This window comes from Saccopteryx leptura, chromosome 10, assembly GCF_036850995.1.
Source record: "Saccopteryx leptura isolate mSacLep1 chromosome 10, mSacLep1_pri_phased_curated, whole genome shotgun sequence".
NCBI lineage: Eukaryota > Metazoa > Chordata > Mammalia > Chiroptera > Emballonuridae > Saccopteryx > Saccopteryx leptura.
This window is the reverse complement of record NC_089512.1, coordinates 20,471,569-20,494,184: the sequence shown is the minus strand read 5'-3', so window position 1 is coordinate 20,494,184 and position 22,616 is coordinate 20,471,569. Positions and strand designations below refer to the sequence as shown.

General features: G+C 47.3%; 1 protein-coding gene across 1 annotated transcript in view; it reads left to right on the top strand.

Moving 5' to 3' along the window:
- TGFBR2 (transforming growth factor beta receptor 2) overlaps positions 1-22,616 on the top strand; it is a 96,567-nt gene that overhangs the window by 23,673 nt on the left and 50,278 nt on the right. Inside the window, exon 2 of the mRNA XM_066352148.1 lies at positions 18,167-18,335. Within this exon, the coding sequence (XP_066208245.1) occupies positions 18,167-18,335 (169 nt within the window). The remainder of the gene's footprint in view (positions 1-18,166; positions 18,336-22,616) is intronic.

Here is a 22,616-nt window from a genome sequence, read left to right as displayed (position 1 = left end):
TCCCTCTTCTTCCTCTCTGTCTCTCTCTTCCCCTCCTGCAGCCAAGGCTCCATTGGAGCAAAGTTGGCCCTGGGCGCTGAGGATGGCTCTGTGGCCTCTGCCTCAGGCGCTAGAATGGCTCTGGTTGCAACAGAGCGATGCCCCAGATGGGCAGAGCATCGCCCCCTGGTGGGCGTGCCGGGTGGATCCCGGTAGGGCGCATGCGGGAGTCTGTCTGACTGCCTCCCCATTTCCAACCTCAGAAAAATACAAAAAAATAAAAAAATAAAAGTGACTGTGATCTTATTTAACTGACGTTAAATATAAAAGCCTCTGGCTGCCATATGACACAGTGTAGCCCTGGCTGGTCCCGTTGACTGCAGAACAGTGTGTCCGAGGGAAGCATCTTCTCTTGGCTCCCGTGGGGTCCTCCACCTTCACAAACCTGCTCTTCCCAGGCAAGAAACTCTTTGACTTCTAAACTGACATCCTTCTACTGCTAATTTTGACTGCTGAACCTTGAGCTTTTTATTCAAAACAATTCAAACAAACAAAACAAACATGTCACTGATGACACACACACACACACACACACACACACACACACACACACTGTCCCCTGGGTTCAGCATTTTTTCCCTATTGTCCTATTCCCTGTGTGAGCATATTTTTATTCCTTATCCAGTAACTGAAAATAAATGCTTTTTGTTTTTTTTAATACATATGAGGAATTTATCAAAAGAATAGAAGGTTTCTCCTGGAACTTGGGTTTAGAGGACTTGAGGAAAGGAAAGTGGGAACAGGTGTTACTGAGCGCCCGTTCCTCTGTGCCAGGCAGCATTCAAGATGCTGGGGTGTAGCAGCGAACCCAACAGAGCCTGTGTGTACAAGTCAGCAAACAGGACTCGACTCCTGCGTCGGGGATGATGAATGCAGGGTTAGAGAGGCAGAGAGTGATGGTCAGTGTTTGCAATTTCAGGAGGGACTGTCACATTCCTATCTGAAGCAGGCAGATAATCTGGAGTAAGAACATTCTAGGTTGGAAGGAACAATAAGTCCATCTGCCTTAAAACCAGACTGTGCTTGTCATATTTCCCTCTTCCCTCCATTCTCCCACGGTCTCTCATCTCTTTTTACATTCGATCCCCCCCAAGAAATGGAGCCAACTGCACTCCACTGGTGTTGTCAAAGAGATTAGACCGCGATGGATAAGACACGGAAATGTAGTCAAAGTGTACTTTCTCAGTCTAGCGCCGCAGCCATGCAGCACAGTATACATCTTCACTCTCACTTTGTTGGTTGAACAAATAAGATGGCGTGGAGGGCCATTCAAAGGCACAGATGTTAGCTGCATACCAGAGCTTGCTTAAAGTCTTCTTAAGATCAAGAAAGTATTGTAATTTGACTTCCGAGTCATAATTCAAATTTCAAAGTTTCAGTTACTTATTCCACCTTAGCCCTAGTAGATGATAACATCTAGAGTATGCAAATGTGGCCATTCCTCCTAGATGCAAGGAGCCTGCCATATTCCGGTACTATGTGAGAAGAATACACTTCAGGAACTCGGAGAGGAGTTCTCATTTTCCATATTAGTGGTCCCTGGAATCTGCCTTTACTCTACTGCAGCCTGTGGACAGTGCCATCATGGAAACGTGATTCTCTCTGCTCCCCAGCTGGAGTGGCGTGATTAGGGCTTGCAGAGAAGTTGGTTTGCACTCATTAAAGGGTTGCATCACACACACACACACTGCAGCTACATACCTCAGGAGAGACCTTGCTGCTGTTTACTGCAGAGAACTTGAAGGTCATGACTACAATGAGTAATGCCCAGGGAAGGCAAAGGACCAACCTTCCATTTTCTCATCCAACTGCACTGTGAGAAAACAAGCCAAGTTGCCCAGTGTAAGGGCAGATTCTCAGATTTCCTTTCAAATTTCCTGTCCTTTGTTGTCTTTTCTTGAATCCTTAACAATGCTTGAAACTTGTTTGTTTCTTTTTAATTTCACTTCCTCTGCTTGAAAAACACCAAGTGCGTGTGTGGTGGTGGTGGTGGTGGTGAAGGGTGTGTGTGTGTGTGTGTGTGTGTGTGTGTGTGTGTGTGTGTGTGTTTCAGAGTGTTTGGTGTTCTCTTAGAAACCAACCCAAGTTCTTTCGGAAGTGGGTTACTGTTGTCCTGTATCGGTAAAAGGACACCAGAAGCAGTTTCTGCATTTCATTCCCTTAATGTTGACTGTATTTCTTTTCCTTCATTTGCATTTTGGGGAAAATCAACCATGAAGGAACTTGCTTTTGAATGTTGGGTTTTAATTCAGCCAACACTTATCGGGCCCTTGTTATGTGGGAGACCCTGGACTGAGGCTGTCATCATGCAGCAGGACAGAGGACAGTCCCTGCCATCAGGAAGCTGATGGCCTGTGCTGTTTACCAACCTAGCAAGTGACTTAAATACCCCTCTGTGCTGTGAAAATAGAACATGAAGACTAACCTTCCATAACCATGTATCGACGTAATCAAGGCTTTGATCAAGCAATAGGATGTTTTTACACATTTGCCCCTTTTGTTATTTTTCCTTACCATGCAAGCGGAACCCAGAGAATGGATTCAGAAGTCAACCTGGACTAGAAAAATGAGAAACATGTTCCAGGTTGTTGTTTTCAACTGTGACAGTAAATGTCTCTGCTCTAAATCAGAATTTCCTCCACATCCCCCATAAAATGAGAGGAAATGCATGCCTACAGGGGCTGAATGGAAAGTGACCCTGCCATAAATTTCCTTCCTTCCAACCTCGTGATGCACAGATGACACTGTGCAGTCTTGCTGTCACAGGACTGGCCGATCAGTGGCGGGGTTCAGGTCTAAGTGTGTGTGCGGATGTCTAAAGGGGAAACATGGTACTTGAACAGCATAGAAGCATAAGAAGTTCTAAAGGGCTTTCCCAATGAGCAGAGAAAACCAATCCAGATGTAACCCCTTGCTTGACAATCCTGAAGCCATTTTTCTTCTAAGTTGAAAGGGCATCTCACTCTGTTTAATCAGGGCTGCCAGGTCTAAGCTGGGCCATATTTGAATTATTCAGCTTTATTTTTATTTTTTTTATTTTGGGGGTTGAATTGTGAATACTTTCCAGAATGAAAAGGATCTTAAAGATCATGATTCATCCCACCCATGTGATGGGTCAGAGGACAGGCAGAGAGTAGTGGAGCTGTTGCCTGGCAGCATGGTGCCCGCTCACAGTTGGTCCATAGCCTTCTCTACAGCCACCTGCTTCCATTCCCAGCACGGTGGATTCCCCTCCAGCAGAAATGATATAACAATATCAGAGAGTTCATTTTTACATGAGTAAATAGCCTCCAGGAGAAGAAATCAAGAAATACCGCATTCCGTATCACTGAATGACACAGAACACGTCTTAGCTAGGTACTGAAAAATCTGGTTCAACTGTAGCTCCTTTTCTTCTCCGATTCTCTTATCAGCGGAGAATCAACGTGTACTGGTTTTATTTCCTTGAGAAAGAAAACCAAACCGAACTTGATCTCGACACTTGAGAATTCCGTAATCTCAAGGCGCCTCATTGCCTTCCCATCTCTGCATGTCAGACTCACTCATTTTATTAGCATGTTGTCAAATAACACTCTAAAGTGTCTCCAAGCCAAAGGAGATCAGCTATCGCCTGTTGAATATGGTGCAGAGTCAGAAGAGAATTTGAGAATTGAACTCGATCCTAAACTGGTTATGAGCAATAGTTGAAAACCAGATTATTTGGTTCTACAAGGATTGTTGAAAGATCCTAAACACTCTTGGGAACTTGATTGTAGATCAAGGATTGATTCCATCATATCTCTTAGCTTTGGAGCATAGTGGTAACAAAAATGTTCTATTTCAGTTCGTCTCCTCACTCAAATTTCCTGGAAGATTTTTTTAGAAAGTCATCCAACCTGCTGTAGTCTAGGGCTCAGTAGGACTAGACCAGGGGTCTCAAACTCACGGCCCGCGGGCCGCATGTGGCCCGCCGAACAATTTTGTGCGGCCCACAGACTAATCCACGAAGTTCAAAATATTTTGGATAAAATTAAGTAAGCCTAGGGGCCTACTTGTATTTTTCATTTCTCTAGTATCCTAGCTAGATATTAGCTTAGTTAACAGCAGTTGTGATGCGAACTACAGTTTCTGGTCGTTTTGTGACACTGAGTAAACTGCATGTACGATTGTGCTTGTTGTACTGATTTTTTTTTTGTTTTCAACTGCAGTGAGAAAAGTGTTGCGTAACAGTTGCCTTTTGTAGACCTAATGCGGCCTGCCGAATGGCTGTGATCTTGCTCTGGGGCCCACATGCTGAGTTGAGTTTGAGACCCCTGGACTAGACTGACCCAACCCTTGGTTATCTTGTCTTGCCTTTCCTGTAAGTTACTTTCCTAGGGGGACAGCATCACATGCAGTGTTACTTTTGGAACCAGGGGTTGCTTGTGTGGCACTTTTTCTTGTCTAGACAGTTTTCACATGTACTTCAGGCATTTTTCTCTTCATCCTGACTCTAGAAAGTACCATTTCATAGACCAGGAAATGGAAGTTCCAAGAAGTGAAGTGGCTTGTCCTTGGTCCCACCGTTAATATTGGCAGAACCTGAGTTCACTCTCCAGTCTTTGACCTTAAAACTCTTGGCCTTCACCAAGATCTATCTTGCCCTTATGATATATGTCTACTAAAATAAGTGAGATAATTACAAAGAATCGAAAGCTCTTTTCAAAGAAAAGTACTGCTCCCTCTGTTCCTACCTACTGTCCGTCAACTTCTGCAGGCCACACTCGGTGTCCTTGTCTTCCATGGAGTTCGAGTAAAGCTCTGCTCTTAGGCCTTTGCAATGGGAACGTCTATTTTATTGTTAGCATCAGGAGGGATGAAGGGTTCCATGTGACCTGTGGCTTTGTCTCCCAGCTTTCCGTCATTGATCTTGGATAAGTAATTTCACCTTTCTGACTCTCCATTTCCCCACTATAAACTGGTGATGACAAAATTACATGGTTGTTGTGATGAGCAAATGAAATAATCATTGCCGCACTTGGCACTGGACTAGGCATTTGGCCGGCATTCAATATGCGGTGACACTAGAAATAATAACTGTTATTATTATCCCATGCAGCTCTGATTTTTAAAGGAGAGAATTTTTCTTTTCCTTGAACCAAAATGTGAGTGTCCATGTTAGAGAATCAGAGGCATATTAGAAAACATCTGTAGCAGAAGACTCAAATCATGAATTTCTACATTTCAGGGAAACCTCCAATATTGGGAGAGAGAATTGAATGGACATGTTTCATAGTCATTCATGGTAAAGGGGCCAGGCAGAGCAGTAGAGACACGGGGAGCAGCAGGGAGGAGGCAGGCTTGAAGATACTTGCACCACCTTAAGGGGCCAGCGCTGCACACCACCAGCTGACTGTTGTCATGGGATGATGGCCGCCCACTGTTGCCACATCTTTGTACTTTTTTTTTTTTGTATTTTTCTGAAGCTGGAAACGGGAAGAGAAGTCAGACAGACTCCTGCATGCGTCCGACCAGGATCCACCCGGCACGCCCACCAGGGGCGACGCTCTGCCCACCAGGGGGCGATGCTCTGCCCCTCCGGGGCGTCGCTCTGCCGCGACCAGAGCCACTCTAGCGCCTGGGGCAGAGGCCAAGGAGCCATCCCCAGCGCCCGGGCCATCTTTGCTCCAATGGAGCCTTGGCTGCGGGAGGGGAAGAGAGAGACAGAGAGGAAGGAGGGGGGATGGAGAAGCAAATGGACGCTTCTCCTATGTGCCCTGGCCGGGAATTGAACCTGGGTCCCCTGCACGCCAGGCCGACGCTCTACCGCTGAGCCAACCGGCTAGGGCCTCTTTGTACTTTCTTAAGTGGAGTTGGAAGTCTGGCTTCTCATGGGAAACACCCTCATTTTAAAACTTGGTTCACATTTTAAAAAGAAAAGAGTTTGGGTCAGACAGAACACATCCCTGGGCGGAACGGGCCCCCCCCCCCATCTCCGCCCCCACCAATCTCTGCTTTAGCATCTCCCAGCCAGATCTATTCCCGAGTTATATGGTCGTCAGAAACCGACTCTCTTGGACTGCACCCTTTAAAGGAGTCCCCCCCCCCCAGTGCAGTAATATTTCCAGCCCTTTTCCAGAGCTTGCATATGAGAATCATATGCTTTGACTGGTATTTTCACATACTTAGTACAACTGTAATTGAAAAACCTTTCAGGCGCGGGTGTCCGGAGGGGGTATGGCGGCGGCGGCGGTGGCGTTAAAAAATCTTGCACAACATTTATAAATGAAAAGCCCTGTCACAGGAAATTGCTACTCAGACCAGATTCCTCCCTCAGTTGAAGCACATGGCTCATCTCAGGTGCTTGTTTTTCCGATTCACTAATAGCTGCTTTAAAAAAATTCTTTCTGACCAGATAGGGTTACTCGTTTTTGCATTTAGTTGCCTCGGTACTTGGAGATACAGTGTGATTTCAGTCCTATGAGTAACAACTATGTCTTCATATAGATCTTTTTCATTCTCAGTTCTTTGGATAAAAATAATTTTTGTGCATGTTTTTGTTGTTGTTGTTATTATTATTATTATTATTATTATTATTAGTGAGAGCATGGGTAGGCAGAGACAGACTCTCTCTTGGGCCCCGACCGGGATCCACCCGGCCAGCCTACTAGGGAGCAATGCTCTGCCCATTTGGGGCTCTTGCTCTGTTTGAAATGGAGCCATTTTCTTTTTAGCACCTGAAGTGGAGGCCATGGAGCCATCCTCAGTGCCGGTCACTGAGCCATGGCTGCAGGAGGGGAGGAGAAGAGAAAGAGAGGGAGAGAAGCAAGAGGGGGAGAGTTGGAGAAGCAGATGGGCACTTCTCCTGTGTGCCCTGACTGGGAATCGAACCTGGGACTTCCACATGCCAGGCTGATGCTCTACCACTGAGCCAACCAGCCAGGGCTGCATGTTTTTGTTGTTGTTGTTGTTACCTGAATGTAACATCTTGAGAAAAAAACCGTGCCTTATATTGTCCAACTTCTCCTCAGGGCTTAAATAGGAGGTACTCCCAAAGCGGATAAACAGTGCATATTTGTTTAGGTTGGCTCAGTTTTCTGCTAAGTCATGAATTATTTTAGCTGAATTATAATGTTCTAAACCTCCATAAATCGTGTGCTCATTATCTGGCCTCTCTCACACTGTGCTCTTTACCAGTGTTGTTTTGACTGTCACCAAGACAGTTAATCGCCCATGACTTTCAATAATCCGAGTGGTTTTCCTTGTCACACAGCGCTTCATCCAAGTTCTAGCCCCGGGGGAGCAATGCTTTCCCAGTTACTATTACTTCTTGTAGAGTATACCAACTTGAAAGCGCTTCCAAGCAGAAGAACAAAGTTGATCAACTGGATGTCTCTTGTCTGCAGCCCCAGCCCCTGCGTGCTCCTGGTTTGGGGTTCATGTCAAGCCCCTCCAGTTAGGACTGGCCAGATAAACACCCTGTTAAAATCGGCTTTGCCAATGATCAACTGTAGTTGCCAAGTGTGGATAGCAGCTTTTGCTGCAAACTGCTCGCCCCTTGCCCAGCTTCCAGGAGTGTCTTTGATCCACTTGATTGCTATTAAAGATGAAGGAAGGTGATGAGAAACCTCAAAGTTGTTCTGCTTTTTGAATATGGCAAAGAGCTTGGTATTCCGAAATCCTGTCTTTGGCAACAATGTAGATTTTTTCCATCTGTAAGAGTCATTTTAAATGTTTGGGTTTTGTCTCCCGTATGTGTGAGGATTCTGGGACATATTTTTTTTTTTAGGGCAAATTCAGCAAGTGTTAGAACTCAGACCGCACTTCATTCTTCAGTGATCCAAGAAATTCAGGGAGAAGCGAGAAAACAGTGTTCATATTCAGGAGCTATTTGGAGTTACGGGGGCCGGGGAGTGTTCTATGGGGATGTGTACAGTTGAAGCTCCAGCTCAGTTGTTTTCTGTTTGTTACTAGAAGCCAATTACTTTTCCATCCAGCTACAGATTGTTTTATTCTGTATAGTTTCTTTCAAATGTCCTTGTAAATAAAAAGTTTTAAATCCTAAAGGCACAGTCAGGTTTTTAAAGCACTCTATTGGATAATCCCTTTGGTGCATCCCATAATTCCTTAATTTACTTGTTTGGTAAATACAGATTTATGTTTATGCAGTTTTCTTTTTTTTTTTTTTAATTTTTCTGAAGTGAGAAGCAGGGAGGCAGAAAGACAGACTCCTGCATGCACCCAACAGGGATCCATCCAGCAAGCCCACCAGGGGGCGATGCTCTGCCCATCTGGGGTGTTGCTCCATTGCAACCAGAGCCATTCTAGCACCTGAGGTGGAGGTCATGGAGCCACCCTCAGCACCCTGGCCAACTTGCTCCAATGGAGCCTTGGCTGCGGGAGAGGAAGAGAGAGACAGAGAGGAAGGAGGGGGGGAGGGGGGGAGAAGCAGATGGGTTCTTCTCCTGTGTGCTCTGACTGGGAATCGAACCTGGGATTTCCACATGCTGGGCCGACGCTCTACCACTGAGCCAACTGGCCAGAGCCACTGTGCAGTTTTCTTTTTTTTTTTTTTTGCAGTTTTCTTAAAGCAATTCAGGGTGAACTATGAAACTCATGAGACAAAAAGGCCACTGAAACTCAAACCCTCAAAACTAAATCCCTTCAGTGGAACAAATGAAATGGAGAGAGAAATTTACACACAAACACATATACCTTCCTCTCCAATTCATTCATAATTACCTACATAATTGTCTGTGTAGGCTAGAGTTTTGTTATAAAGTTCTACAACTCTCTAGATTCACTGCTTTGCTAGTTCTCAACTTTCAAGTTTTTGCATGAGGCATTGAGTTTATTTAGTTCGTTTTTAGAATAGAATATTTTTCTGCTATGAGACCAACTGGACAAAGTCTGGGACTCTGTCTGGGCCTCCTCAACTCTCCTTGCCTGTTGTAAACATGGTTTTGGCCAGGCCAATCCTCTGAACCGTGGACACGCCTAGAACATCTGTGTGCCTCTCAGCTCTCCCTTCTGTGAAATGAAGCATGCATATTTGTGGACCAATCCTGTGTTTTCAGAGAGCTGACATCTAGACTGTCTGGATCTCCCCTTCTGCTCAGCCTCCTGGTCTGAGCTATGTTCTCAACCCAGAGTGCCTTTCTGGCCTTCCTCTGCCTCTCCAAACCACCGTCCTCCTAGGAAACTGGGTGTTCCTGTATGGGCTTGCTCTCCGGTTCTGACTTCATGTTTGCATTTAAAGGCAAATAGGTTGAATTTGATCATCTTTCCTCTGTATCTAGAGTATCAGCCATAGGAGGGCAGAGACCAACCTGAAGTTAATTTCCAGTCTCATCCTGTGTGAACATCAGAGATACTGAATAAGTTCTTTTTTTTTTTTTTTGTATTTTTTCTGAAGTTGGAAACGAGGAGGCAGACAGACTCCTACATGCGCCCAACCGGCATCCACCCGGCATGCCCACCAGAGGGTGATGCTCTGCCCATCTGGGGCATTGCTCTGTTGCAACCAGGGCCATTCTAGCGCATGAGGCAGAGGCCATGGAGCCATCCTCAGCGCCTGGGCCAACTTTGCTCCAATGGAGCCGTGGCTGCAGGAGGGGAAGAGAGAGACAGAGAGGAAGGAGAGGAGGAGGGGTAGAGAAGCAGATGGGAGCTTCTCCTGTGTGCCCTGGCTGGGAATCGAACCCGGGACTCCTGCACGCCAGGCCGACACTCTACCCCTGAGCCAACTGGCCAGGGCCTGAATAAGTTCTTAACTGCTGACCAGGTGGTCTTCAATTTCAATATGGAAAAAAATGTGTCTTCTCTTAAGAGGTTTTTGACTAGTAAGAATGATGTCCTGCCATTGCAAAGAGATTTTAAAGTATTGATTAGTTCATCCTTGGAAGGTTTTTTAAAAGTATTATGTTATTATTATGAAAACATTTGGGTGTAAAGAAGAATCGATGTCTTCAGGCCATTTGTCTCTGTGTCTTCCCTGCCCACACTGCAGTCTCCTGGTTAACTAAGCCACGATTTCTCCAGTACTGGCCCTGGTGCCCTGGAGACCATGTGGAACGGTCACTTGGAGAAAAGATCCACCTTCCCTCTCAAGATACTTAGCATTGCTTAGGGGCTGAGGGTTCAAACACAATTTTAAAACTAAAAAGCCATTGAAGTGTGTTAGAAGTTCCAACAATATATGTTCAGAAAGGGAAACTATTCCTAAAATACCTTTGACTTGATCACAAGATGTTTTTTGTTTGTTTATAGTAATTTGCCAACATATTTGATTAGCTTGGAGATGTCTTTCTTTCATGAGGAGTCATGAAGGGATACCTCCGAGGTGGCGTGACTTGCTTCTTTGTTCTGGGCAGGAGGACTTGTGTGACAGGCCAGCAGACTAGTCCCACCTGGTCTCAGGGCCATGCAGGAGGGGTTGCCCACATCGCAGACCGTGGCGGCTGTCTGCCAGATGCTTGCCTCAGTGTCTGACTCTGCAATGCCAACTGCAATTAAGAACTTGCTTTCAGAGAACAAGTCCTTCTATTCCGAGCCCATATGGTGATCAGAGCCTCTGGGCCTGTGACCGTTTAAGGGCCGGGCTTCAGAGAAAAGCAAATGGAAAGAGCTGTAAGATGAGATGCCTTTTTTAAAAAAAGGTGAGGAATAGTACAGCAAGTCCTCAAATAACGTCGTTTCGTTCGAAGTCATCTCCTTATAATGTCAATGAGATGCCGTCAGAATTTAAACTTTATTTATATCAATTAGCCTATGGTAAAATTTGGCTTCATTATCCATTGTTTTATTAAATGTCCAAGAACCTGTCGATGACTTCAAGGGAGGATGTACTGTATGTAAGTTTGCCGGATCCAAAATGAGTGGAGAAAAAGGGAAAGAATGGCCAGTCACCAGCTGGGTTCTCCGTAGCCTTTATCTCAGTCTGAGCCAGCAGCCTGGACGTAACCTGGAAACAGCGTCACAGTTCCTGGCTGTGCCGGGCAGCGCCGTGAGTACTTGGGTAGGCTCTAGTGCCCAATCCTTTACTCCCACACTAATCTAGGTGTTTCTAGGTTTGTAATGTGATTAACAGCTACAATCAGTTGACCTTAGGGGGCCTCATCCAATCAGTTGGAAGGCCTAAGCACCAAAACTGAAGTATCGTAGAGACGAAATTCTTTCTCCAAACTTGTTGCATCAATGCCTGCCTGAGTTTCTAGTCTACCGACTGTAGCATCCACCGGGTCAAGAACAAACATCGGAGACTTTCAGGAGTATAGATGTAACTTTATTGGCCAGTTTTACCTGCACGGGGGCAAATTCCCGAGGTGTCCAGAGACACCGTGCTCACAAGGAGCTACAGATGGGAATCGCACCTAGTGCTCACAGCTAACTCTTTTTATAAGCTAAGCAAGCAAGCCTAATACAGAAGCAGATGTGGCGGTAACCTATTTGCTAAGGGGGCTGCACATAGCATAGCAACAGGGGCTGGGGTCTAGCTCATTGGCGAATTCCAAACCTAAACTTCTGATAAGGGTCTTTTAACCAATAGAATGCAAACGTTTGTCTCTTTTTCCTTTTTTTTTCTTCTCTCTCAGCTTCCCAGAGTCCCTATCTGTCTCTGCTTCTTGAACGACCTTGGGCATGTTACTCCTAACAGAACAGGAGCAGGACCTGCCTGTAACCCTTAAGTTCCCTGTTCCATTAGTGCCCTGCTTATTTTCTGATCTTCTCTTGGTCCTTACACTGACCTGCCCTGTAACGTTCAGACTTGCCAGCTCCCCAGCCGCGTGAGCCAAGGTGCTTATCCCACACCAGTGGGTTAAACCTATTCCCAAAAGACTCGGTGCTTAATAACAAGCGAAAAGCACGGCTCCCGGGCCCAGGGAGTTCTAGTCACCAGTTGCTGTGGATTAGTCTATGAGATGCTGCACTTAGCTGTATCAATGTTAGTGGTCATGCCATGCAATAGATAGCACCGAGCAAGACATCCAGAGGTGTTTGTGAAATAAGTGACTTCTAAAGTACCCTCCCCCAACAGGCTGTAGAACAAATAGTAAGTAGGTGCATGGATTCAAAGATACACAGATACATTTCTGGCCAAGCATTTAGGATTACTTTTAGAATCTTGAGAGTTCATGTGATTGTCCAGCTAATAGTAGGCACCACGCCAATAGATGGACTCAGAATTTCAATTCAGAATTCCTAATATTTATCTGGAAGAAGTCTCAACCTTATTAGGCTGCTCATCTCTGACCTTCAAAGATAACAGGAGGGTTTCAGAAATAGATACAGCTAAGCATTTGCTTAATTCATGTACTCAAGACCCGGAAACTCTTGTCTCTCGGCGATGAGTTTGGGGAAAATGCGCCCTAAAATGAGGAAGGCAGTGTGACCTAGACTGAACATTACTCACGGGTTTGTGTGAAGAGAAGTGAAATATGTGGGCATGTGATACCATCATATGCCCCAAACAGCTGCCCGTGTTCACTTCCTTTGCTGAAGGGCTTTCTAGGGGGAGAAACATTCTTATTGGATGGAACCTTTGCATGGGGGAAAACATTATGAATACCTCATTTGCCTGTTATGAATAGAAAGTTCCCTAAAGATGGCCAGCTGTTCGCAGAGGGTCTGCAGACATTAAAACACCCTGCCTTCATGTGAGACCCTCTTAACTGAAGAGACCCCGGAGAGTAACTTAACCTGAATTTGAAGTCATTTTAGCGTGGGTGAGGGTTCGCTCTAGGGTCGATTTAGGTGGCTTTTGTTGTGATGTTTAGAGCAATGGTTTTCTGGTGCCAGTCTACGAAAGAGTTAACCACCCTGATGTTGTCCAGAAGATTACAGAGTCTGTAATCACTGGGTCTATCATCTTCATAAAACATCAGGGTGTTTAACTCATTCGCGGACCTGAGCAAAACTCCTTGTCAGACTGGCACTGGTCCTTGGATCGCTGGTGGAAAAACACTTAAGTCATCTCTAGATTACTTATGATACCGAATACGATGTAAATAGTGATTATATTCTTTAGAGAACAATGACTAGAAAAAAAGGTCTGTAAGTGTTCAGTACAGATGCAACCATCCTAGGCCTAACTACGTGTCAGCCTACAGTGGCACTTAGAAATATTTGTTTTCAGGTATTTTCCATCCAAATCTTGTTGAATCCACGGAAACAGAACCCGTGTTTATAGAGGGCCTGCTCTATGCGATCACTTTATCATTTATGCATTCCTTTGGTCTCACAAATATTATGTATTTATATTAAATTTTGTATTTTTCTGAAGCTGGAAACGGGGAGAGACAGTCAGACAGATTCCCGCATGCGCCCGACCGGGATCCACCCGGCACGCCCACCAGGGGCGACGCTCTGTATGTATTTATATTAAACATAAAGATGTGGTTTATAGGTGAGGTCATGACAGTCACTTCCTTCGCTGTGAGTTGGGATGCAGAGAAGCAGTTGTGCACACAGTGAGTGACCGTCACCACCCCCGGCCCCCGCCAGCCCTCCACCCCACTCTGATCAGCACCGTGCGGCTTGGCTGGTTATCACTGCTTCACCCTGAAGGACCCTAGGGCTCTTCAGCTGGGGCTTATGCACCTTCAGGGAATCTGTGAACCAGTCCTCTGAAATGACAAGCGGAAGTTTGTATGCATGTCTCTCCGCCTCCTCGTCCCAGAGTGAGTTCATCAAGCTTTTTATCAACATGAGGTGACCCCCAACAACGGTTAAGAGTAGCTTTGCCTGTACACTTGATCTCACCAACACAGTTATTTCCAAAGGAGAATACTGGCTTTCTGCGAAGGCTGGACATTTATTGACTGCCTGGAATTGTAGGGTGGGAGCCTCCTGAAGTCAACTACTAAGTGAGTGGCTAGCAGGGGAGGGGGTGGAAATTATGGTGACTGTGCCCTGCCTAGAAGCTTTCACATGAAAACAGAGCTGATCAAGAGAGGAAATCTGCTCACCTGAGTAGGCGGAGCTTTTACTGTAATGAAAAAAAAAAAAAAAAAAAAAAAAAGAGGCCTGACCAGGCCATGGTGCAGTGGATAGAGCGTTGGACTGGAATGCAGAGGACCCAAGTTCAAGACCCCGAGCTCACCAGCTTGAGGGCAGGCTCATCTGGTTTGAGCAAGGCTCACTAGCTTGAGCCCAAGGTCACTGGCTTGAGCAAAGGGTCCCTCGCTCTGCTGTAGCCCCCCAGTCAAGGCACATATGAGAAAGCAATCAATGAACAACTAAGGTGCTGCAACAAAGAATTGATGCTTCTCATCTCTCTTTGTTCCTGTCTGTCCCTCTCTCTGTCTTTCTTTATCACAAAAAAAAAAAAAAAAAGAAAGAAAGAAAAAGAAAGAGGCCTCCCTGCTGGATACTTCCCAGGTGATATATGATAACTTATGCAGCTTACTAACACACAGTTGGTGTTGAATACAAGTTCTCAATGGAGACCTTCCCCTTCCCCCGTATGTCTGGGCCTCCAAGTTTGGAGTAAAGTGATCCGTTTGTCTTTTTTCCCAGAATTCAGTGGAGAGGGCTTCCCCTTCCGGGCCTCACCTGGAGGCACCATGCGTGGTGCCCCTGCCTGGCTCCAGGGGCCCTGTGTGCGCTGACTGCGGTCTGAGGGGTGCCCTGAGCTGGGCCACTTCGTGATCTTTCTTTCTTCTTCTTCTTCTTTCCCCCGCCATGGCTGCTGCTTCTTCCTTTTTCTTTTCTCTGTACTGTTGATGGTGTTTTGCAGGCGTCAAATCCAGCCCCCTTGTACTTGTCACCACGTCTGCGGCTGCTGCTCTGGCTTCCAGCACAGGCTCATCTGTGTTTATTATCACTCCTGACTCCTGTCACTGTGCTCACACTTCTCATTCTTGTTAGGGAAGGACTGGCCAGTCCCCCAGGAGGATGCATCCCCACCTGGCGGGGGTGGGAGGGGGAGTGCTCCTCTCATAGCTTTGGGTACATGCTTTCCACAAGGAAACCTCTAGTTTCACCCCCCCCCCCCCTTTCACCGTCACAGGAGCTGGATATGTGTTTGTATGGGAGGAGGGCTTTTCCCTCTGTTCTGTTTTGTGCCGGTGTGTTGTTTTTCAGCTAGTTCTAGGTCGGGGGTCTTTACGGTGCACGTTAGAACCATGTGTGCAGCTTCTAAAATTCCTGATGCCCAAGCGACCCTCCAGAATAATTAAACCAGCCTCTCTGGAATGGGATCGCTTCATTATGGATTCTAACATGCCCCCCAAATAGATAGCCGCTGGAACCTAGGCTAAAATCCTAACACGCTGGGAGGCTGAATTCCAAGTCACGGAGGCTCGATTTCATATTTCAAAACAACAAAGCTTCCTCATCAGCAAATAGCTATTTGTCTTAAACGTATTCTATTTTAAAAGAATCAAACAAAATAAGGCCTAGCATTTTATGCTTTTCCCACGTCTTGTAGGGAAAGCTGAAGGGTTGAATACGCTGTTTCAAACATGGATCCAAATCTAACCATTGCAGAAAAGAATATATATTCATTGTTGCTTTAGTCCCAAATTTAACACACGGTTCAGAGAGCACTTAGGCCTGTATTTTTAGCGGCGCGTAGAGCTCTAGCCCTGGGAGACATTGAGAATTTCAAAATAGTTTGTTACCTAAAAATACACTTCCTGAAATGAACTTGAGGTCTGGGAGGGATGAATGGGTTTATTTTTTTCTTCTTCTATATTTAATGTTACCACAAGAAAGCAAATCTTGAATTTATACATGTTTATATTTTTAGAGACCCAGGAAACAGGTGCTATGTCCAAGTGACGAAGAGGGTTGACTGGCAAAGGGTCGATGACAGAAATCTAAAACTCAGAGACAGGGAAGGACTGGGGTAGGGCATTGAAGCTCTCCCTGGCTTTAGGCAGGAGCACGCCTAACACAGCGAGAGGCGGCGGCTTTCTCAGCACGATCCCTGGGAGAAGCACGTCTCCCAACGGCCAGGGACTAGTCTAGCGCCACACGTGGTCTTCCTTGCTGGCTCGAACTTCATATTTGTTGACCCAAACGCCTTATAGCTTTGTCTCGCTTGACTCTCCAAACGCATGCCTTTAAAAATCGTTTTCACTGCTAATGGAAATGGGGATTTGTGGAAAATAATGGGGATTATAGGGGTTTTTATATCTTTTTATTGCCCCTCAGCATGCATTCTGTGAGTTGCAAAGAACAATCCCTTCTTCAGCATGTGATTAGTGGATGTGAATGAATACTGAATTTATAATCACACTCTCTGATAATGTTGGGGAAGAAGGTCTATGTTCTTTCCCACTGGATATAAAGGACCAGAAGACAACTTCTTATATTCATTCCTTTAGGTCAGGGGTCCCCAAACTTTTTACACAGGGGGCCAGTTTACTGTCCCTCAGACCGTTGGAGGGCCACCACATACAGTGCTCCTCTCACTGACCACCAGTGAAAGAGGTGCCTCTTCCGGAAGTGCAGAGGGGGCGGATAAATGGCCTGAGGAGGCAGCATGCGGCCCAGCCCCCCGGGCCGTAGTTTGGGGACGCCTGCTTTAGGTATTCATCTCTTTGCTCATTTATTCAATAAGCATTTTCGGATAGCTTCTTCTGTGTGACAGGCCCTCTTGCGCAGGATATAAACATGGCGGATAAAATCTCAGAGAGGTTGCGTTTTGGTGGGTACATTATAAATAAGTCAGCGATCAAGTTGGATTGTGCAGAAGATAAGGCAAGAGTCAGGTCATTGCTACTTGTGGGCTGCTTTTGGATGAAGAACTGACATTTCATCAGAGACCAGAAAGGTGACAAGAAACCAGACAAAAGGGAGTACCAAGGGAAAGGATTGAGGAAGAAAGGCACTTGGCTTCTTCCAGGAAAAGCCCGTGTGTCCTAAAAGCTCACGGGTGAGGAATCAGAGGGTTGAGAGGGGTGGTGGTGGGGGCTGGAGTCGGAGAGGTAGCAGGTGGCAGGCCCTTGAGGGCTGGAGTCAGAGAGGTAGCAGGGGGCAGGCCCTTGAGGGCTGGAGTCAGAGAGGTAGCAGGGGGCAGGCCCTTGAGGGCTGGAGTCAGAGAGGTAGCAGGGGGCAGGCCCTTGAGGCAGCACTCGGCCTTTGCTTGCCCTCAGGACTCCAGAGCCTCGACAGCGTGTGGATTGTTTCTAGGAGTTCCTCAGTCCATGTTTATTATTATTATTTTTTTTTTTTTTGTATTTTTCTGAAGCTGGAAACGGGGAGAGACAGTCAGACAGACTCCCGCATGCGCCCGACCGGAATGCACCCGGCACGCCCACCAGGAGCGATGCTCTGCCCACCAGGGGGTGATGCTCTGCCCCTCTGGGGCGTCACTCTGCCGCGACCAGAGCCACTCTAGCGCCTGGGGCCGAGGCCAAGGAGCCATCCCCAGCGCCTGGGCCATCCTTGCTCCAGTGGAGCCTCGCTGCGGGAGGGGGAGAGAGAGACAGAGAGGAAGGAGGGGGGTGGAGAAGCAAATGGGCGCTTCTCCTGTGTGCCCTGGCCGGGAATCGAACCCCGGTCCCCCGCACGCCAGGCCGACGCTCTACCACTGAGCCAACCGGCCAGGGCCTCAGGGCCAGTTTCTTATAAGAGGTCCCCATAGCTCCTTCCGGCGTAGGTCAGGAACAAGATGACCAAGTCTGGCCCCACCTGCAGGGTCTCCTCAGTTGCCAACTCACATTTCCACTTCCCAGCTCCGCTCTCTTGTGACCTCTCTGCCCATCTGGGTGGTGACTCTTGTCTGGCATGCACATCCTCTGTCCTTCTGTCTATTTTGGGTTACTCTACCCTCATCTGTTTCCTTGACTATCCACCCAGCTACACTGTAATTTCCCTACGGGCACTTCATCGTGCTCCCAGAACTCAGAAAAATGCAATGGGCCAATCCAACCTACGTTTCTTGATTGAATGATAAGGACTGTGGAGAAGGAGTACCTTATGAAATCAGGGACAAAAGCAAAAAGTGACTCCAACTTCCCCGCACCCTGCAATAGCTTTTGTTCCAGATTGCAGAGATGCAGGGAGTTCCCTCGGATGTGAGGGCATTATTCTGCCTGTCTTCATAGTCATTGTTCTGACATCAGGTTCACTTGATATTGCGTACCATCATTGGGAAGTCATTGGCAGGCTGCCTCCTGGTTAGATAATCATTCAGTGTATCTTTCTTTTCCCTCTACAGTTAATAATGACATGATGATCACTGACAACAACGGGGCGGTCAAGTTTTCACAATTGTGTAAATTTTGTGACGTGAGATCTTCCACCTGTGACAACCAGAAATCCTGCATGAGCAACTGTAGTATCACATCCATCTGTGAGAAGCCACACGAAGTCTGTGTGGCTGTCTGGTAAGGTTGCCTTTAAAAAAAAAATCTTTATTTTTTTTTTTGTATTTTTCTGAAGCTGGAAACGGGGAGAGACAGTCAGACAGACTACCGCATGCACCCGACCGGGATCCACCCGGCACGCCCACCAGGGGCGACACTCTGCCCACCAGGGGGCAATGCTCTGCCCCTCCGTGGCGTCGCTCTGCTGCGATCAGAGCCACTCTAGCGCCTGGGGCAGAGGCCAAGGAGCCATCCCCAGCGCCCGGGCCATCTTTGCTCCAATGGAACCTTGGCTGCGGGAGGGGAAGAGAGAGACAGAGAGGAAGGAGAGGGGGGTGGAGAAGCAAATGGGCACTTCTCCTATGTGCCCTGGCCGGGAATTGAACCCGGGTCCCCCGCACGCCAGGCCGACGCTCTACCGCTGAGCCAACCGGCCAGGGCCAAATCTTTCTTTTAATGCATGCTCATGGTACATAGAGACCCAGTGTCTTCATGCCCTGAGCGTAGATACCATCCCGTTTCCCTCTCTCATACCCCATCTTTCTTCTAATTGTTCGCTGCAGTTTCCAGAGTTACTCTGTACATTTTCAAATACAGACACCTGTGCATCTATGTGTGTGAGAGAGCACAGAAGATGACTTCTCATTTTCGTAGTAAATCATAGGAGACCCTGTGAAAGAGAGGAATTTGACACTTAACTAGTCATGTAATACTATGGGGTACCCGTTCAGTACCCCATAGTGACACCAGGAGCTTTATTCTTCTGAGGCAGTTTCAGCTTTGTTTTGTGGGAAGAGAGGAGATGAGAGGTGGCTGGTGGAAGAGGAGAGCATTCCGGAACCAGAAAACAACTCCTTCCTTAGTCAGAGACCATGGCCGTGTCGTTTGTACCACCACTGGGCTACACGCTGCCTCTTTTCTCTTGGGTCAGAACCACATACATATTTCTCTTAGATCAGATTCCCTCCATCCTTCGTCTCTCTCAGTCGTCCCACCTGAACACACACACACACACACACACACACACACACACACACACACTGGGTACTCAGACATCATCCGATGAATTCATAGTTGTAAATTGGGAGTCTGAGCAAGAGATAAAAAAAAAAGAAAAATACCATCAAGAGAGTTCCCCTTTTATAAAACCATAGCAATTAATGAATTTATTAACAAAATACAGCATTTTGTAAACATATTCTGATGCTTCCAATTTATCGGCTTTTTTTTTTTTTTAAGTAACCTATGTGTCTCCTGCCCATTGCAAATGAGAATCTAAACCCAAATATCCTCCTCTCCTTTTGGGGAAAGAGTCCTTTGGACTCTCTCCAAACCCCATGAAGCTAGCCTTGATGACAGATCTGAAAACCTTGCAGATTTCTCTACATTGCGGGGGATGACTCGCTTCTTAAGAACCAAAGGAATGTTCACAGCAGAGACTTGTCCTGTCGGCTTGTGGTACCTGCCAGCTGCCTTCGTGGCCAGTGCTGAGAAACGCTTTTGAAAAAAGGAATTTGGACAAAGAGCCTGTCGAGAAGAGAGGGATCGTTAGGGGGGTCAGGATGCATGCCACCTGAGGGCTGGTTGCAGGAAAGGAAGGACATAGCTTCTCTGGAGAGAGGTTGAAGGACAGGACATCTCTCGAGGTATCTCGAGTGGGAAACACAATAAACATTTTCTTTGTAACTATGAAGGGCAGAAGGAGGGTCCCTCAAGTGTACAAGAGGACAGACTTGTGCTCATTTAACCATTTTCATAATCGTGGTTTCCTGATGGCAGGACAGACTTCCTTCTCCGGAGGAGTCAAGTGAGGGTCAGGAGAGGCTGCGTGGGTGGCAGGTCGGGTGCAGGAAGGATTGTGACACCCAGTGGCTGGGAGGACCCAAGGCTTCCTCCTTCCCTTCTCTTCTCCCCTCTGACCATTTGCCCTGAAATATCCACTGTGGTCTGAGCTGACTTCTGCTAATGAAAAAGGAGGGGAGGCTCTTTTAATCCAGGCATTTCCCCCCTGACTAGAAGCCCAAATGATTGATTGTGAATCAAGTCGCCAGACCAGAGGCTTTGCTTGTCTCAGAAAATGAGCCCGTGTGGGGGAGAGGACGCCTCCCCATCTCCTCCGTGTCCCGGCTATAAAGAATAAATACAGTGAACACTATTTTCAGCCGTCTTGGTGAAGACACATACTCCGGTGGAGGGGGAGTGTGACGAGGAGAAAGGGATGTGCAGTGAGTGCTTTGCTAACCCCCTTGATCCCCTCGGGCTGCTGCGGGGTTCCCCAGTCCCTCCTGGGGACTCCCTGCTCTGAGCAGAACTTTCCTCAAGTTCGCCTCTTCTTTTTTTTTTTTTTTTTTTAATTTTTTAAGTTTTCTGAAGCTGGAAACGGGGAGAGACAGTCAGACAGACTCCCGCATGCACCCAACCGGGATCCATCCGGCACGCCCACCAGGGGGCGATGCTCTGCCCCTCCGGGGCGTTGCTCTGCCGCGACCAGAGCCACTCTAGCGCCTGGGGCAGAGGCCAAGGAGCCATCCCCAGTGCCCGGGCCATCTTTGCTCCAATGTAGCCTCGGCTGCGGGAGGGGAAGAGAGAGACAGAGAGGAAGGCGGGGGGGGGGGGGGGTGGAGAAGCAAATGGGTGCTTCTCCCATGTGCCCTGGCCGGGAATCAAACCCTGGTCCCCCACACGCCAGGCCGATGCTCTACCGCTGAGCCAACCAGCTAGGGCCTTGCCTCTTCTTCATGGGCAGCCAATACCCTGTAACTGGTTGATGCTGTTCGCCTCTGGGCAGCATGGATGTCACAGTCGTGATTCTTTTCCTGGTTGGGCTGTTCCAGCCTCCCCTTCATTCCTTCTCCTCCTGCCCCCTTGCTGACACACTGCCCTTCAGTGCCCTTGAATTAAGCACCAGCAGGGGGATTGGTCAGGTTGCTCTTTCCCTGCGGGGGTGAGCACAACTCTTTTCCAGGTGAAAGCTGTGGCTTAGCGGCTTCTTGCTTCCAGCCCGCCTTCCATTTTCCTTCCTGTGAGTAGTGAGCGTGGGTGTGCCGGTAAGTGTGCACCAGTGCGTTTTGAACACATGTGCACTGGAGTATGTGCATGCACTCAGAATCCTTCCCAGGGAAGATTACAGGTGCAAGACTGACTGAACCTATCACGTCATTGAAGGCCTGATTGCCCCCTCCAGATATGGAGGCTACCATGCAAGACAACAGCTCTTTTTGCATCTGAAAACGGCAGAGAGGAGAGGAAGGATGTCAAACCAACCTTGTGCCCTTGGGCACAATCATCCGGGGGTGGCAGGTTCATGAGGGGAGCAGAGAGAAGTAACGCGCTTTCCAAGGATGCCAGGGGTTTATTTTGACTTCTGCAATTACATTAATTACATTAATACTTCTGCAATTGTATTAATCACGTCATTTGTAGATGTAATGTGCACGTAGAGCGAATCAAGCATTTCATAAGGGCCCCGAGTAAAACGCGAGTGATGTCACTGGGCCCTTAGTTGAATTGGGCTCCCAATGAGGGGAGTGAAGAAATACAAAATGTAGACGTAATTAGTTTGCGACAGCATAAAGTATTTCACTGAGCTCGAAGCGAAGAACATCTTGCAGTTCTCTCCCGTGTGTTTCGATTCTTCTCCACGTTTCTCTTCCTTTCTGTAATTCTGGAAACTGCAGTTCTGGGAGGTCTCTTCCATTTTCTCAGCACAGCCAGCTGCTGACGTGGAATTTGCCTCCGCTCACAGTGCCCTGGGGCCCAGCAAACAAAAAAAGAGAGGAACGGCCACTTCTTTCCCAGGCACGCTCTTTTTTTTTTTTTTAATTTTTATTTATTTATTCATTTTAGAGAGGAGAGGGAGAGACAGAGAGAGACAGAGAGAGAGGAGAGACAGAGAGAGAGAAGGGGGGGAGGAGCTGGAAGCATCAACTCCCATATGTGCCTTGACCAGGCAAGCCCAGGGTTTCGAACCGGCAACCTCAGCATTTCCAGGTCGACACTTTATCCACTGCGCCACCACAGGTCAGGCCCAGGCGCGCTCTTTGAGAGCAAGTTAGCTAGGCATGACCCTGGTTCTGCCAAATACACCAGGATGCAGCCTGAGCCTTGCAGCATATCCGGGATGCAAGGTTTAAAATCATCATGGGGACCCAGCAATCCTCTGTTCTCTGGGCCCTCCCCTTTGGTGACTGCATTTCATTAAGACGATGTATAAAATTCTCTCACAGTATAGCTCCGCTCCTCTCCCCCCAGGTTATAATCATAAGTAAAGAGACTAAGCAAAGGAAAAACTGAAATGAGTAG